We start from the raw sequence: 17,484 nt of genomic DNA on the forward strand, positions 1-17,484 counted from the left end.
TGCCCCAGGCGCTAGAGTGGCTCTAGTCGCGACAGAGCCGACGCCCTGGAGGGGCAGAGCATCGCCCCCTGGTGGGCAGAGCGTCGCCCCCTGGTGGGTGTGCCGGGTGGATCCCGGTCGGGCACATGCGGGAGTCTGTCTGGCTGTCTCTCCCCGTTTCCAGCTTCAGAAAAATACAAAAAAAAAAAAAAAACCACCCACTTTTGCAGTGCTAGTTAACCTGGACCCTCCCGCCCACTAGTGGGCTTTCCAGCTTTCATGGTGGGCGGTAGCGGAGCAACCAAAGGGTGCCGCAATCAGCCCACCATTGAAAGCTGGACCGCCCACTAGTGGGCGAGAGGGATCAGGCTGACCAGCACTACTAAAATGGGCGGTTTTTATAAAAAGGTTCGCCATCACGGGTCCTAGAGCAATTCCTGCCTCTATAATAAATACCTTTATCTAAATAACTTCAAATTACATCATTCATTTTTACACTTGTATTAAATATTTAAGGCTGAATTTGTATATTTAGGGATTTTTAAGGCTCTGACACTGGAATGAGTTGGAAAAATATACCATCTTGCATCTTCATATGCTCGTTTAAAGTGTCTTATTCTTTAAAAATTTTTAAAAAGTGTCTTATTTTTAATCAAAGAAATAAATGAGCTTTTTTTTTCCACTTGAGGCCAGTAGTACTTTTATTTCAGGTTTAATGGTAAATTCATGGACATACTTAAAAATGAAGAAATGGGTAAAAAGACGAGGTAGCTCCTTCCGTAATCTCTGAGCTGCCCACCCTTATTTGCTAATATATTGTGTTTCATTTTGTGGTTTTGCATAATTTCAGCATATATATATATATATATATATATATATATATATATATTTTAGGAAAAAATATCTTTTCAGATTTCTACTTTGTGAAAGTAAAAAATAACCTCAAAGGTTTATCAAGAAACAGTTGACAATATTAGTAGTACCATGTAGCTTTGCAACTAGTTTTTCTTTGTATTTTTGTTTCTTTTTTGAACCTGCAATAATTAGAGAATTTTCTTAAAATGTATTTTTCTTTCTTTCTATTGGCCTCAGCATTCAGTTAACTAATGAGCTATTAAAAACACCTGAATTAACCAGTCTACCATATTTCTTTACAAGTTTTCATGGGTTTACTTTTACTGTTCCTCACCTAAATATGAGAAGTTCAGCATTAATATAGTCAGCTTGTCAAAAAATAAAATGCTACTAATATTTTTGTATTTTCTTGTCACAAACAAAAAATAAAAATCTCAACCACCAGAACAGTTTTTCAACCAGTTTGATTCTATTTCTTTCTCTTCATCTGAATCTCTTCTAGAATATACCAAAATAATAAGTATATTCCTTCCTTGCTAAAAGTATAATATAAACTTCTACATTTATATGTATGACTTTGATGTATTTTTCCATCAAGAGCATCATCTATGTATTCAATGTCTGAATATTAAATACATTTTCTGTCATCAGTTGAAATTTTTTGTTTTCAATGTATTGTAATAGAAATCATTCCACAAACAGAAAATGTGTAAGGCAGTATTAAAATTTGTATTTTCTCTAATACATGACTATTCTCTTTGGCCAAAAAGGGGGAAGGGATTCACTACAGAGAAATTTGTTTTCTAGGCTTAATTAAGCAGATATTCAGCTAATATCATGAATTACCTATAAAAGTGTTTTTCAGTTTGAGAAGTCAGCTCTAGAAGATATGGGGAGGAACAGCCCCCTGGGTGCCTGCACTTTGACCCAGCAGGTGTCTGTTGTGTCTGGTTGGGGACAGTGCCCCACCTCCATATGTAACCTTTGATGCACAACATCAGGCATAACTCGCTAACTTAATGAAATGTGAGACAGGGATTCTAGATTTTACAACACTTTGGCAAATTTTGATTCCTGTTACTGCAGTAATGCCTTTTTTTCCCACCGGATTTGGGCGAAATCTAAAATATTTTCATTGCCAGTGAGGTTAGGAAGCTAGAACTTTCAAAAGCTCTATCCTAATTAAATGTAGCACCTGCTGGGAAGGTGGAGTCGCTGAACCCTGTCAGCTGCTTACTTAATCTGCTGGTGGCCAAAGTATTGTAGAATAAAGGGAGAAGAGCCCTCTGCTGGCATCTTCTGGTATAGCAACCACCTAACTGCTTCCATTTTCTGTGTAAATGTCCATTTTCTTTAAGAGAGCCTGGCCCTCTCCTGGGCATACAAAGTCCATATAGCTCCTTTTATTCTTTGCAGGTTTTCCAGGTCTCCAGGGCCCTGCTGGTCCCCCTGGTGCCCCAGGCCTCTCCTTGCCCTCAGTCATAGTAGGACAGTCTGGAGACCCTGGGCGACCAGGCCTAGATGGAGAACGAGGTAAAGACGGGAAACACAAAGGAGGACTGGCCATCACCTATTGTCTGGAGTTTGGGAGGTCCCACATATAGTTCAGCCACATCTCTAGGGCTGGACATGCATGGGCCTGCTTGGCCTCACATCCCTCCCCAAGCAGGGACATGGAGGTCTGGAACAGACTAAAAAGGTTTGGGAAGGTCTGGGCACTGGGACCCTACAGATGGCGAGAGAACATTCTCTTCCCTGGGGATGGGCTTTGGCTTCCTGCCAGTCCCAAGGCTTTCAGCAGTAGCCACTTTCCGCACCCTTGCCTCTTTTCCCATCTTGTCCCTAGGCCGCCCAGGCCCCCCAGGGCCCCCAGGACCCCCTGGGCCATCCTCGGATCAAGGTGACCCCGGAGACCCTGGCTTCCCCGGAATTCCGGGCCCTAGAGGGCCCAAGGGAGACCAAGGAACTCCAGGTTTCTCTGGCTTCCCTGGAGAGTTGGGATTGAAAGGTATGATTGCTTGCTTGGCTGGCTGTAGGACCCTTTCCCACTCTACAGTCAGACATGGCTACTTCCTGTCACCCTGTGAGGACAGAATCCAGCTGAGAAAACTCTTTACACCCTCCTCCCTGCCTAGCCTCTGCTCCCCACCAGTAGCACCACGAGGCCAAGTCTTGACTTGCTTTCCTTTGAACTTTGCCAGGCATGAGAGGTGAGCCTGGCTTCATGGGGACTCCAGGCAAGGTGGGACCGCCTGGAGACCCAGGATTTCCCGGGATGAAGGGGAAGGCAGGATCAAGAGGTGAGTTGAGAGCACATGCCAGGCTGACTGTAAGCTCAAGGGAGGGGTCCGGGAATAACGTTCCTTCAGGAGTCACTGCACAGCACCCCAAGAAAACCTGGACACCTGTGAGACATCTGGATCAAGCTCCTGCAGGGGGCAGCTTGGGGATACTTCTGCCTCCATCAGCTCCCGGGACTGAAAGCCACTGCTGATTTGCCACCACAGGTCCTGCCACCTGTCTCACCACTCTGCATTAGTGGCCATTGGGATTGCACTCAGATCACTACTCATCCATATGCTCACTACAAACCCATATGCTTTAAAAAGTTTGTGAAGGAGCACCTTTCCCAGCCTCTGCCACCACCTCTGTCACTCACACACATTCATTTGATTAGCATGCCCTGAGGGTTGTATCTCCGAAGTGTGCCTTGCATCTACCCACCTCTTATCACCTCCACCTCCACCTCCACCTCCACCTCCACCTCCATAGCTAGGTGCAAGCCATCAACGTTCCCAACATGAATCACTGCAGAGACCTACTTACTGGTCTCCCTGTTTCTGTTGTGTACCTCACCTGACGACAATCATTTCTCCAGACAGTGGTGAGAGAGATCTTGTAAAAACTTAAATTGTCTGCTGGCTTCCCATTACATATAAGTTAACTATGGACACAAAGCCCTATGTGATACCTCCCTCTTTATCCTCATCACCATCCTTTTCCCTTTGCAGCTCACTGTGCTCTCGCCACACTAGCCTCTCTATCTAAAAACACCTGGCCACAGGATCTTTGCACATGCTACTTCCACCTCCTGGAATACTTTTGCCCCTCCCTGCCTGCTCTTTCTAATGCTTCAATCGTCTCAGGTTAAGTGTTACTGCTTATAAGATGCCACTGTCTCTAAAGCAGGTTCTTCACCTCATAGTCCCCCTTTTCTCCCTCTCATTGTCACTGCCTTGTTCATTTCCTTTGTAGCAGTTCTCATAATTTGCTGTAAGATTAATGGTATAGGTCAGGTTATACATTTTCCATCTTTATCCACCAGACCATAATCTCCATAAACATCTGTCTTATTCACTACTCCATCCTCTGATCTACACAGTAGATACTCAAGAAATACTTGTTCAGCGAATTAGAAAGCAAATTGGCTTGTTTGGCTTTAATAATAAGCCAGCTGCCTGGGTTTGGGGTCCTACGTTATGATACAGACTGAACCTCTGGGATTAGAGCATCCGCTTGGCCTCCTTGGCACTGCGTTCTGACCAGTATGTGATCAAACCAACCTTCCCTAGCCCTGAGCCAAGTCTCAAACCACCAGTGTTTACAACAAACATTCCCTGACTTGCCTACCACGAAACAGGGCCCTGTGCTGAGCCCTGAGAAGACAGGATAAATACTTTAGCTCCTACCCTCAAGGAGCTACTAACACAATGGTCAGTAGGTAGGTAAAGAGGACATTGTGTAAAGCACTGAGAACCATCCTGGTGGTGTTCAGTGGGGACTGTGGGGACAAAGTAGAAGGGCAGAAAGCTGGTGACTATGAGGCAGAAAGGAAGGCTTCTAGTGAGGAGGAAATAAGTGTGAAATGACACACCCTGGCTGCCCCCATGGCCTCTGCCTGACATTTCCACTTATTACCCCCCCCCCCCGTGCTCCTAGGCTCTTCTGGCCCCCGAGGTGCTCCTGGGCGAACACCAACTGCGGAAGCCATCCAGGCTCCTCCTGGACCCATGGGCCGACCAGGCATGGACGGCCTCCCTGGTCTCATGGGGGACCCTGGAGTTCAAGGCCCTGGAGGCCGACAAGGTGAGGATGGCACCAGAGAAAGGGGGCTTCTCAGGGAGCGGAGACAGCCTGGGCCGGGAGGCTGAGCACACTGGCAGGGAAGCCCAGCTCCAGGGGCTGCCTTCCGTAAGAGTTTCCTCTGCTCCTCGTGGAGCTGCCAAGCCTCTTGCCAGGAAGAAGGGCTAGCAGAACCAGCCATTGTGCTTGGATTTAGAGGATATGTGGGCAGAGCCTAGCAGCTGCTCTGGACCCCTGACCCTCACTAACATGCTGCTGAGAGATAGAGGGACTGTGGTAGGGGATGAAACGCAACAGAGAAAGCCCAGGATTGGGAGACAGGAAACTCGGCTTCTAATCCCACTTTCCCCCCAACTGGAGTAAATTAGCAGCCTCTCTGGGCCTCCATGTCCTCCTTTCTGATGTGGATGCCAGCAGTGGCCCTGCCTTCTTCCCAGCATTGCTGGGAAGAGGAGAGGATGGGGGGGGGGAGGAAATAAATGTGAAGTGACTCAGAAGGGCTAAGTTTAGAGTGCAGTCCCAGGGCCAAGATGCCCCAACACGAACTAAGGACTAGCCCAGGAAGCTCAGCCCCGAGCTCAGTGTGCACTCCTCCATGCCGGCCAGTGTGCCCTCTCCTGGCGAGTCCTGGGCATGACATATGAGCCCTCCTTTTGGGGGAGGGCTTCTCCCTCCACATTGAGTGTCCCACTGTGGGCCTTCTCTCTTTGTAGGCTCCAAAGGTTTACCTGGCATCCCTGGCAAAGATGGCCCAAGCGGGCTCCCTGGGCCGCCTGGGGCTCTTGGCGATCCTGGTCTCCCCGGACTGCAAGGCCCTCCAGGATTTGAAGGTCTGGTGATCTCAGCACCAGAGGCAGAGGGTTTCTGTGTGGGTTTGAGGCTTGGTGGTGAGTTAAAAATCTCAAATGTGAGAATGAGGAAACCTGGTGGTAAAGCTTGACACTACCCAGAGCTTGAAAAACTGGGCTCTACTTCATTCCCTCTGAGCCTGTGGGGAATTAGAGCCCTACATTCTTGAAGACAAGGCCTTTTTCCAAATCCTGTTCTGGCTGGTCTTCCAGTCCCTGAGAGCTTGGACTGGACTGCCCAGCATGGCACCCTGTCCTGCGCCCCCTTCTGTACCCAGTGTAGTGATTCCGATGTGGATGGAAGGGGGTGCCTTCCTTCCACATCAAGGGATAAGAAAATTTGAGATCGCATATGGTTGTTCTGCTACTTACCTCCCGTCTGACATTGGAGACAGTAAATCAGTCGTCCTGAGAACAGTCCCGAGGCTCGATGGGAAAATGACATGATCATTTGCCACGGGTTGGAAAAGAGGGAACGATTTGGCCCCGCTAATCCCAACTCTGCTTCTGCTGCTTCTGATTCAGCAGGTGAAGGTATTAGCTACCTCCTGTGAGAGCCTGCGGGGATGGCCTGAGAAGTGTCCTCCTCCACCCACCCCAGCCCCTTAGAGAACCCAGAGCCAGGTGGCTGTGGGAGGGAAGCCGGATAGTGTGCTTTTTAAAACGGGGCTGTTGTGAGAAGATACAGTAGTCCCGTTTTCTGTGGGGGATACAGTGTGAGACCCCCTAATGGATGACTCTTTCCCTCCCAGGACCTCCAGGAAAACAGGGCCCGTTCGGGAGGGCCGGATTGCCTGGACAGAGTTTGAGAGTGGGCTACACTTTGGTGAAGCACAGCCAGTCGAAACAGGTGCCCCTGTGCCCTGCCGAGACGACCCAGCTGTGGGTGGGTTACAGCTTGCTGTTCGTGGAGGGGCAGGAGAAAGCCCACAACCAGGACTTGGGTAGGTACTGATTCTGACAGCCAGCTCTGGCCAACTTTCCCCACAAGAACAAAGCCCTTAAAGGCTTACTATTGGGCAGTGTACCTGGGGACAGTTATTCAACCTCTCTAAGCTTCTGCTTCCTTCTAAGTGGAAAAAGGCTAATCCTAGTACATATCACATGAGGAGGTATAAGGATTGTATGAATCACTCAATGTAAAATGCTTAGAACAACGTTTGCCGCATATTAAGCATCCAAAAATGTCAGCAATTACAAGTAGTAATAATAGGATGACCTGTGGGGCAAGGATGACTACCCAAGAATTAATTGTATTGTCTGCAGGTATGCTCACTCTGAAAAGCAGGCTCCGTCTATTAAATGCTGGTTTTCCAAAGTAGATTAATTAGGGAGCCATTATGAAGTTTTTAAAGAAAAGATTCTTTTCATTATCAAACTTCCCTGGTGCATTGAAAATAGGATTTCATCAACAGACTTCAGTGTGTGTCCAGTGTTCTAGGACAGTAAGGGGTCCCTGTTCCGGTACAGGCGTTTGGATGAAAACCCAAAGCACCATCCAGCCAAGTCCCAGCAGCCCTGGGCATAGTGCCAGCCCGTCTTCTCTCCTTCCAGGGTTTGCTGGCTCCTGCCTGCCCCGCTTCAGCACCATGCCCTTCATCTACTGCAACGTCAATGAAGTGTGCCACTATGCCAGGCGCAATGATAAGTCCTACTGGCTCTCCACCACCGCCCCCATCCCCATGCTGCCCATTGGCCAGACCAAGATCCCCCAGTACATCAGCCGCTGCTCTGTGTGTGAAGCACCCTCACAAGCCATTGCTGTGCACAGCCAGGATATCACCATCCCACAGTGCCCCTTGGGCTGGCGCAGCCTCTGGATTGGGTATTCCTTCCTTATGGTAAGGCCCCTGTCCTCAGTGTAGAGGCAGAGGGCAGGGTTCTCTGGGAGGATCTCTCAGACTGGTTTCCAGGCTCGAGGGACACGGGGTAGAAATCACAGAGTTTGAAAGGAAGCAAAATGGTTGGCCTGGGCTTAGCTAAAACCCAGAGAGGCCAGTTCTGCATGAATGACAGGTATGAGGAGAAAGAAACAGTTTGCACCCAGTGGCTCAGGGGTAAGAATACCCATGAAGCACCAGCAAAGAGCCGAACATCTTTCTGCCAGTTTCAGTTATGCCACAAGCAAGGGAAGGAGGAACCACCGATCTGGATAGACAGCCTGTCCTGCACTCTTACTAGTCCGGCTGGGCATGGCGCCCCTTTCTCTCCTGCCCATACATCGTCTAGTCACTGCCCCCTCCCCCCAGAAGGCTCATGTGAGGGCAGTGGACCCATGCCCTCGCTGGGATCTCTGCTGCTTTGCCATTTCCATGGGAAGGCAATAAACCGCCATGCTATGTGTCTTGATAAGAAAGCTTAGAATATGTGTAAGCCCAAGGCAGCATCAAGTCCTTCACATGACATTCCAAGAATAACTGGGGACATTAAATGAGTGAAAGTTCAGGTTTAGGGCCAGAATAATTCCCAGGGCAAACCAGTGTGGCATCCACAGAAGTACCTGCTTTGCCACAGCTTCTTCACTAAAGCACCAGGGCTGACATGGTGAGAGATCGTCTTGGAAGAATTATCAAACCATAGCCTTCCTTACATCAGTGTCCTAGCTAGGGTGAGGTCCTTCCGTTACGGCTGTATTTCTGTGGATTGGGCAGTTTGTTCCAAAGTAATGCAGAAACACTCAGCTATCAGTCTGTCCTGTCCACTGAGCTTCCACAAGGAATGGCACAAAACTGATGTATAAAATCACATGTCCTTTACTCATGGGTGTGCTCTTCAACCCTTATTCAGAATCTCTTTACTCTTCTTATATACATATCATTCTGACATACTGGAATATCTATAGTTTTCTGAAAATGTGTAAGAGTGGGAATTTGGACCGCCTCGTACTGCATCTTGAAGCAACGAGACATGCCTACTAAAACGTAGAACTGAGGGAGAAAACCGTTCAAGGGCCACTCAAGAACTTTGCAAGCTGCGTCTCTTGGTACAGGGTCACTGCATAATCCTCCAAAGCGAAAGCCGCCATTCCCAGCGACAAGCCTGGATTATCTGCAAAGAGTAAAATGTAGTGTTTGCTGTTTAGTGATGCAGGGTGATGTGTCACTCATGCTAGATGGTTTGTTATCTGAGGGTCAAAATATGGAAAAATTTGCTTCTTCATTTATTATGAAAGGTCATTTTTATAGAGACACACTTTCCCAAAGTTCTGCAAAGTAAGGCATTAACTACTGTGTGTCCAAACTGGGCATTTGTCCCATTGGCCATTTGCTGACCTGGGTGTATGTGAGGTCTCTTCCCCACCTCCAGATTATAACCCAGCTGAGGTGAGGGGGCGGGGGCACAAGTGGAGAGAGGAAACTTCTGTCTGTGGGTGCGCTGACCAGAGACTATCGGCTCACAAGTAGCACTAATGACCTGAGTGATGTGAGAGCTTCCCAAAGTGAGGGCCAGGATACTAGGCCAAATCTGAGGCCCGCATGTACACAACAAAAATCAAACACTATATGCCACTCTAAAGGTTGTGGTCTAGATTGAAAACATAAGTTCTAATGGAGGTAAAGTCAGAGTAAGAGCTATTAATAGATACGTTGGCAGCGGGCCGAGGGTCTAATCACTCTGTGGCATATCGGGCACTCCTTGGCATACACCGCCAGGGGCCTCAAGTTGACAAAGGGCTCTGAGAAGAAGCGCATTCTGAAACCTATTGAATTTTCCTTAATTCAGCCTTTCTCACACTTCTTTATCCATGAAATTGGGGGGGCACCTAGCATACCTTGGCGCTCAGCGGGGCAGCAGCAGTTTGGGAAACACAGAGGTTTGGGAGGGCACCAGGGGTGTTGGACAGGGGTGCTCCTCACCCTGAGGCCACTATAAGGGAAGGTGAGAGGCCCGGGCCTTTGGTCTGCTGGCTAGACACGGGCTAAGCCAAGGGGCCCGAGCTTAGGAAGGCAGCTCACGTCCCTGCTAGAGCAGCAGAGTCGCCATGGGATCCCGCTGGCCAGCTCACCCCTCACCCCTGTCTGTTTCAGCACACCGCTGCTGGCGCCGAGGGCGGCGGCCAGTCCCTGGTCTCACCGGGCTCCTGCCTAGAGGACTTTCGTGCCACTCCTTTCATTGAGTGTAGTGGTGCCCGGGGCACCTGCCACTACTTTGCCAACAAGTACAGTTTCTGGCTGACTACGGTGGAGGAAAGGCAACAGTTTGGGGAGGAACCTGTGCCAGAAACAATGAAAGCTGGGCAGCTGCACGCCCGAGTCAGCCGCTGTCAGGTGTGTATGAAAAGCCTGTAGGGTGGCGGCCCCGTGCCGCTCCGCTGTTGCTCTCCCTTCCTCCACACAACGGTCACCTCACAGACCTGAACCATCTGAAGAAGGCAGGCCTAAGCCCATTTGCTTCTCTGTCAAGTTGTATATTGGAGTCTCATTTGGGCTGGACTAATGGACACTGGTCACCCCAACCCTCAGGCCCAAAGGGTGAGCCCACCCTGCTCAGATCTGCTGTCTCATTTCAGTCAACCTGGTGCTACCGTTTGATTCAGATGTTTGCGTGACTATTCATGGCTACCTCAGAAAGACCTGCTAGGCTGCCACTTTCTCAGACTATTAGCTTTACTCCTCGTCCAGACCACAAAGGGTTCTGTAGTAGCTGATATGTCCAAAGGTCACCATACTTTATTGGGCTTAAACCAGAACCCAGTGTTTACACATGAAAAAACAACAACAACAACAACAAAAATCATCTGGTTAAGCATTCATGGATGACTCAAGTCTGCCACGAACAGTCCCTCACTCTTCAGGGAAACCCACCATGTCTAGGACTCCTTTGAGAGTGAACACAACTGGGCTCCGTATTGCTTAGGGATATTTTAAGACCAGCAACCATAAAGGGCTCATTGACTCCGATGGTCCTAGACAAATCACATCCTCCTTGCTGGCTCCCTCCCCGGGCACAGACCTATGACGTGTCCTGGTCCGGAGTATAATGGAGGGTGCACCGAATGTGGCCACGCCCATAAAAGGAAGTGAGAACTACCGCCTTTTCTCCCAGGCCAGGGGTAGAAGGGTGGGTGGGTAAGAAAGTGGGAATTTTACTTTCGACTCCAGGAACAAAAGGGTTAAATACCCTGTCCCAATTTCTCAGAAGTCCCTGTTTAATTTAAATGTCATCCAAATGTGTGTAATGTGGCAAACTGAGGCTGCAGTTTGTTGGTTTCTTTACATTTTGAGGCTGTTAGAGACTTTCCATTAAAATGTCCATCCAACTGCTATTTTACAGGTAGCCTGTTAAACTATTTTAATATATTTTTAAAATATCATAAAAATATACTCCTCTCTTTAGCAGTTAGCAGACCTAAAGCAAGCCTGAGTTGACTATAAAGTATATTGTATTCTGTTGGGGGTATTTGTTTTAACCATTTTCATTAATTTCCCAGAACACTTAGCTACATTGACAAGAGGCAATTGCTTCCAGATGATTTTGTTTCCTTAAATATTATGTAAACTGTGCCAACACAAACAAATATAATCAGTATAACCTGAATTAGTGTTACCTGCACCTCCTCTCTGAGAAATAAGCATGGTTGTCAGCTCTGTACATTGCAAATAAAAGGAATTAAATATGAACATTTTCATTTCTTATGTTCTTTTCTAAAGTCCACCTCACTGTAATTTCTGAGTCCCCCACAGAGTTGTGGGGGTTCCTGTTATGCAAGGTGAGCTTTCCAAACTGTTGATGTTCAATACAATTAACATCAAAGGATAGAAAGTGTTCTCTAACAGGCAACAAATCCACAACCTGTTGCAAATAAGGCCACGGCTAACCGCGTCTAGCCCCATCATATGCGAGAGTTCAAGAAAGGGATTCCCATGCTTCTGGAACCTCGGGATCATTTTCAGATATATCAGCAGTAGAGAAATGTTAAAGTCATTAAGATCAAATCTAAAATATATGTGCGTATGTGTGTGTATGTGTAAAATATGTCCACTGGAAAGATAAAAATTAATAACATTGGGAGCCTCAGGGAATTGAAAAGACATTTTGAATCTTTTGAATTTTGAATCAGTGGAAAAAAAAGAAAAGTTTGGAGTCCAAAGAAACAAGTGTTATAACATCCCTAAATATACAAAAACAAAACAAAACAAAAAACCCCAACAACTTTGGTTTCGTGCTAGCTTTCATACTTGTGGCTGGCCTTCCTTAGGACTCGGTTGAGGATAGAAGTGAGATGCATACAGATCATAAGAAACAGGGAAGACAGCTGGGATTTGAGGCACATCCTCACAGGAGAGTGGGTGGCAGAGACAATATGCTGAATACATGCTTTAAAATTGAGCAGGTTGCTAGTCCTTGAACAGTTTGGCATTATAATTGATACACAGAGTAAATGTCACCACATAAATAATTCTTTCTAATATGGCTGTCAATCAAAATGGAGCCTAACTCAAACAACATTTTTAACTTCCCCCCCAAAATCAACATATTATGTCAGTGATTGGCAAACTACAGCCTGTGGGCTAAATCTGCCATCTGCCTGTTTTTGTAGAGACAGTTTCATTGGCTGACAGCCAGGCTCAGATTGCCTATGGCTGCTTTTCAACTTCCAACAGTAGAGTTAAGTAGCTGTGACAGAGGCGACAAGGCCTACAAAGCCTGAAACAGTTACAATCTGGCCCTTTACTGGAAAACTTTGCTGAGCTGACCTAAGCGATCATGATTTGATTTTCAGACACAGTGATATCTGACAAAAGTACTAGTGAAGAACAGAGCAGTGACCCATTAACTAGTTGGGTTCCCCCAAAGAGTCAGGAGATCAACAAGTCCACATTGGACTTAATTTCTTTGACAAGCTTTTTGATATCAATTATTAATTAAAATGCATATTCAAATAATGTAACAAGAATTCTTTTCTCCCTGATGTAATCACTTTATTATTAGAGCAAAAGAACAGACTGCTTCTTAGTATTTAGCCCGAAAAAGGTCACCCCTGGAAGGGTGAGGAAGCATAGGTAACCATCTCTCATCTGCTGGTGCATGAAGCAGGGTGTGAGTTGCCGTCTATCTTCCGGATGCCCGCCTCCTCGTTTCAACAGTGGCAGACACGCCGCGGCCATGTAAGACAAGCTGGGAAGCAAGGCATGGCTCCTAATCTTTCTGCTCCTAGATTCCATGATTGTTCTAGTTCTTTCTGGGGAAGGGTAGTAATTTTTTTCTTTTCTGAGAAATGATGATTGGCTCAGTCATGGTTGATTGCTATCAAGTTTGTATGCTGTTGGCATAACAGGCACTTGCTGACTAGAAAAGTTGTGTGTAATGAGTTCATGTTCTTCTGGTGCCAGATGAAAGACAGACCTCCAGGCTGTGTTCCTACTATTCTATACACTCAGAATTTCAAAATCTTCCTCCAGGTCAAAGTCCTCTAGTTGTTCAGTAGAGTCAATGAATTCTGTCAGGACACAGAAATGAGAAGGAAGAAAAGCGTGATGATGCTTAGACTGAAGTGGTCAGTATATTACTCAGTAGGGAAGATTATACATTTTTAAATTGTTTTGCTAAAGAAAAGCTCTTTGGGGCCCTGGCCAGTTTGCTCCATGGTAGATAGAACATCGGCCTGGCGTGTGAATGTCCCAGGTTCAATTCCTGGTCAGGGCACACAGAAGCGACCATCTGCTTCTCCTCCTCTTTCTTTCCTTCTTTCCTTCTTTCCTTCTTTCCTTCTTTCCTTCTTTCCTTCTTTCCTTCTTTCCTTCTTTCCTTCCTTCCTTCCTTCCTTCCTTCCTTCCTTCCTTCCTTCCTTCCTTCCTTCTTTCCTCCCTCCCTCCCTTCCTTCCTTCTTCCTTTCTCCTTTCTTTCTTTCTTTCTTTCTTTCTTTCTTTCTTTCTTTCTTTCTTTCTTTCTTTCTTTCTTTCTTTCTTTCTTTTTCTTTCTTTTCTTTTCTTTCTTTCTTTCTTTCTTTCCTTTCTTTCTTTTCTTTCTTTCCTTCCTTCCTTCCTTCCTTCCTTCCTTCCTTCCTTCCTTCCTTCCTTCCTTCCTTCCTTCTTCCTTTCTTTTCTTTCTTTCTTTTCTTTCTTTCTTTCTTTCTTTCTTTCTTTCTTTCTTTCTTTCTTTCTTTCTTTCCTTTCTTCCTTCCTTCCTTCCTTCCTTCCTTCCTTCCTTCCTTCCTTCCTTCCCTCCCTCCCTCCCTCCCTTCTTTCCTTCCTTCCTTCCTTCCTTCCTCCCTCCCTCCCTCCCTCCCTCCCTCCCTCCCTCCCTCCCTCCCTTCTTTCCTCTCTCTCTTTTTTCCTCCCACAACCATGGCTCGATTGATTCAAGAAAGTCAGCCTCAGGTACTAAATGGAGCCTCTGTCTCAGGTGCTAAAAATAGCTCAGTTGTGAGCATTGCCCCAGGAAAGCAGAGCATCTCCCCAGATGGGGGTTGCTGGGTGGATCCTGGTAGGGGCGCATGCAAAAGTCTGTCTGTCTCCCTCCACACAGTCTAAAAAAAAAAGAAAGGAAAACTTTTTTGGAGGAGACTTATAGATAGGACACTGCCAAGTATTAGAGATTCTTTATAAAGAATCAAAATAGGCCCTGGCCGGTTGGCTCAGTGGTAGAGCGTCGGCCTGGCGTGCAGAGGTCCCGGGTTCGATTCCCGGCCAGGGCACACAGGAGAAGCGCCCATTTGCTTCTCCACCCCCCCTTCCTCTCTGTCTCTCTCTTCCCCTCCCGCAGCCAAGGCTCCATTGGAGCAAAGATGGCCCGGGTGCTGGGGATGGCTCCTTGGCCTCTGCCCCAGGCGCTAGAGTGGCTTTGGTCACGGCAGAGCGACGCCCCGGAGGGGCAGAGCATCGCCCCCTGGTGGGCAGAGCGTCGCCCCTGGTGGGCGTGCCGGGTGGATCCCGGTCGGGCGCATGCGGGAGTCTGTCTGACTGTCTCTCCCCGTTTCCAGCTTCAGAAAAATACAAAAAAAAAAAAAAGAATCAAAATAACTAGACTGGTCACATAGTCCAGTTCACAGTGATGAGGATGAGGCTCTGCACAAACTTAGAGGCACCTTTTGACTCACCTATGGCCTCTGATTTGTTATTCTGAATCAGACCATGAAAAAAAAAAGTCTAATCATTTCGATTTTACATGGAACTTTTTCACTGAGCTCATTTCTGGCTACTACCGTACTTTGAAGTTGGTATCAGTTTGTCGGAGGATTTAAAAAATCAGAAGCATCGTTTCTGATTAGTGCAGGCAACTGCTTCTATCTCACAAACCAATCACGATGTTGGGTCTACTGACCCGTGTGGTCCCTGAACAACCACTTACCTGCCCCGGTGGTTGTCACCTCTGGTTTGGCTGGCGGTACGAAGGGAGGCCAGTGCGATGGATGTTTCTGAACTAATTCAAACATCCTTAAGTTCTCCTTTAGAATTTCCTGAGGAGACACAGCAACAGTTATAAACACTGCAGAATCACTGTATTTCTGTCCAGTTGGCAATCTATGAGCCCGGGCCATCTGAGAGGGCCCTGTTGTTGAAAGGTGAAAGCAAAGGCCTAAGAAATATACCCATCCAGAAAACCAGCCCTCTTCGATTATAGAACTTCTGGCCAGGAGGGAAGGCCACTGCAGGGAGTATCGGATAGGAGGCCAGTACTCACTGCCCACATTCCATAATGAGGTTCAAGTCATAGGCCAGTCGCACGGGCTCAACTCAATTTAGGGGTGAGATGTTCCTGAATTGTTGGCTCCAAAGAAATGTTGGTTAAGCAAGTAAAATCTGCCCCAAAAGAAATACTGGTACATATTTGCATGGTTTCTGTTTAGTCCAACACATACAATATATATATGTCCTAATTTAAATGGCATGGTCTTATCAGAAAATTTTTCTTCTAGTTTTAAATGTGATGTAAATATAGTTTTGTGGCATTCCAAAATGTGAGTATTGCTTTTAGAAAATAATTCTCCATTGTGTCTCAGCTAATTATGAACTGGGGTTTCAGACGCAGCTAGAGACATTAGTGTTAATTATTTGTTCAGCTGTGAAGAAAAATCTTCCTCCCCTTAGACCTACAAGAGTCTCTTTGCTTTGTACATTGTGTCTCCTGCCACCCCACCCAGGTCTCTTTAAACTGCTTTCGATGATGTCCCCTCATTCTTTCAGTGAGCGTTTATCAATATCTTCTACCTATATGGCATGTGTTAGAATCTGAGGATGAGGGAGGCAGACACAAAGACTGGTGGTCAGCAAAACAATAAATACCCTTTTACAGAAAATACCAAAAATAAAAGGAGGGGGGAGAAGGAAGAAACAGGAAAAGATTACATATATTTCTGCAAAATGTTTCCTTTTAGGTAGCAGTGGGCCTATATTTTATATAAATAAGACAGTTCGTAGAAAGTCAATCCCTCTAAACTGTAATGGAATACATTAAGCTGAATGGAACACGAAATAAATAGCAAAGCAGTTTAGTTTCTTCAACCATCTCAGTGTTACGAAAAAACTAGAAAAAATTTAGGCTGAGCTCTATGAAATTGGCATTTTTAGGCTAAAATAGTAGAATACTAGTTGAATAATTCATGACTTGTCGGCTTAATGGGATAAAACATTAAGTAGCTAAAAATATCACTCACTTGACTTACCATGTTTCTAGCAAAGGATTTTCTTTGGTTCCCCCAGAGTTATACACAATTCCCCACTTCTTAGTTTCTTTCTCTTGCAATCAAGTCATATCAGGCTAGGTTTATGTTACTATGAAAAACAGTCTTGAAAAGGAATCACATTGGATAACTTTTGTTTTTTAAGACCAAGAAAAAAAAAATCTTTACCTTCTGAACAAGGCTACACCAGCTATCAAAGTCTTTCTCTTCTTTGCAGAAAAATCCCTTGGGGAGGGGGGGGAAGCAAAAGAACACAACTTAGAACTGGTCAGGGCACCAAGGAAGGCCCCCTGTACTGCACGTTGGAGCCACAGGCCCAGAGCTGCAAGGTGGGATGTGGGCCACTCTCCTCGGATGTGATTTTCCAACAATTAGGAGGAAGACTGGCTGTGCTTATCTCTCTCCTAGATCACTACCTTGGTGGGACACAAGTGTTTGCTCATTCATTCTTCTTTCCCCTTCATTCTCCCTCTCCCATCTCACTTTCTGTCTCTTCCTCTCCTTCTGTCTCTCCATCTCCTTGTTTCTCTGGTTCTTTCCCTTATTCTGTCCCTTTCTTTGTCCCTTGTCCTCCCTCCCATGCCTCTGCCTTCATACTTTGAGATACAATAGCATGAAGCTCAGTCTCCAAAGTGTGGGACTAAGTCTATTACATTCAGTGTACGAAGATACACATCTATAAAGAATAATTCATTAAACCAGTAAACAAAAACCAAATAGTATCTGTAGCTAGAAGCAATATTTAATAATGTGGCTTTGACCTTAAGAAATTACCTATTACAATAAAGAGAACCATCAACCACCTTCTCCCTTCTCAGAGCTATTGTTCAGTAGTGAAAGGAGATTCCAAGACAAGAGGAGGCCTCTTTGAACACTGTTGCCCTGACAATCGGATTATATTTGAAGAAAGGATGAAGACAGGCCTCAGAAGCACTGGCTATGTCAATGTGCGTAGACAACAGTCATACTTCCGGGAGGGGGTAATGCTGCAACATCCTGGATTTGTGCCCAGAGAAATAGACACTGTCTACCAGGGGATCTTGCCCCCTTCTCCTTCCCTCTCTATGTCCAATATCATTCCCTACTAGAGAGCGA

General features: G+C 46.4%; 2 protein-coding genes across 4 annotated transcripts in view; one reads left to right on the forward strand and one right to left on the reverse strand.

Moving 5' to 3' along the window:
• COL4A6 (collagen type IV alpha 6 chain) overlaps nt 1-11,581 on the forward strand; it is a 413,946-nt gene extending 402,365 nt beyond the window's left edge. The window contains exons 39-46 of the mRNA XM_066249666.1: nt 2,251-2,367; nt 2,681-2,842; nt 3,036-3,134; nt 4,774-4,920; nt 5,631-5,747; nt 6,518-6,709; nt 7,320-7,606; nt 9,794-11,581. Coding sequence (XP_066105763.1) covers nt 2,251-2,367; nt 2,681-2,842; nt 3,036-3,134; nt 4,774-4,920; nt 5,631-5,747; nt 6,518-6,709; nt 7,320-7,606; nt 9,794-10,054 — 1,382 coding nt within the window. The 3' untranslated portion in view covers nt 10,055-11,581. The remainder of the gene's footprint in view (nt 1-2,250; nt 2,368-2,680; nt 2,843-3,035; nt 3,135-4,773; nt 4,921-5,630; nt 5,748-6,517; nt 6,710-7,319; nt 7,607-9,793) is intronic.
• Nucleotides 11,582-12,663: 1,082 nt separating this feature from the next.
• Nucleotides 12,664-17,484, reverse strand: part of ATG4A (autophagy related 4A cysteine peptidase) — a 63,738-nt gene continuing 58,917 nt past the window's right edge. For all 3 annotated transcript variants that reach the window (XM_066249955.1, XM_066249954.1, XM_066249957.1), the window contains 3 exons: nt 16,558-16,614; nt 15,057-15,165; nt 12,664-13,206 (listed from right to left, as the gene is read on the reverse strand). In XM_066249955.1, the coding sequence (XP_066106052.1) occupies nt 13,136-13,206; nt 15,057-15,165; nt 16,558-16,614 (237 nt within the window). In that variant the 3' untranslated portion in view covers nt 12,664-13,135. The remainder of the gene's footprint in view (nt 13,207-15,056; nt 15,166-16,557; nt 16,615-17,484) is intronic.

The sequence above is a fragment of the Saccopteryx bilineata genome, chromosome X (assembly GCF_036850765.1).
Source record: "Saccopteryx bilineata isolate mSacBil1 chromosome X, mSacBil1_pri_phased_curated, whole genome shotgun sequence".
Classification (NCBI taxonomy): Eukaryota; Metazoa; Chordata; class Mammalia; order Chiroptera; family Emballonuridae; genus Saccopteryx; species Saccopteryx bilineata.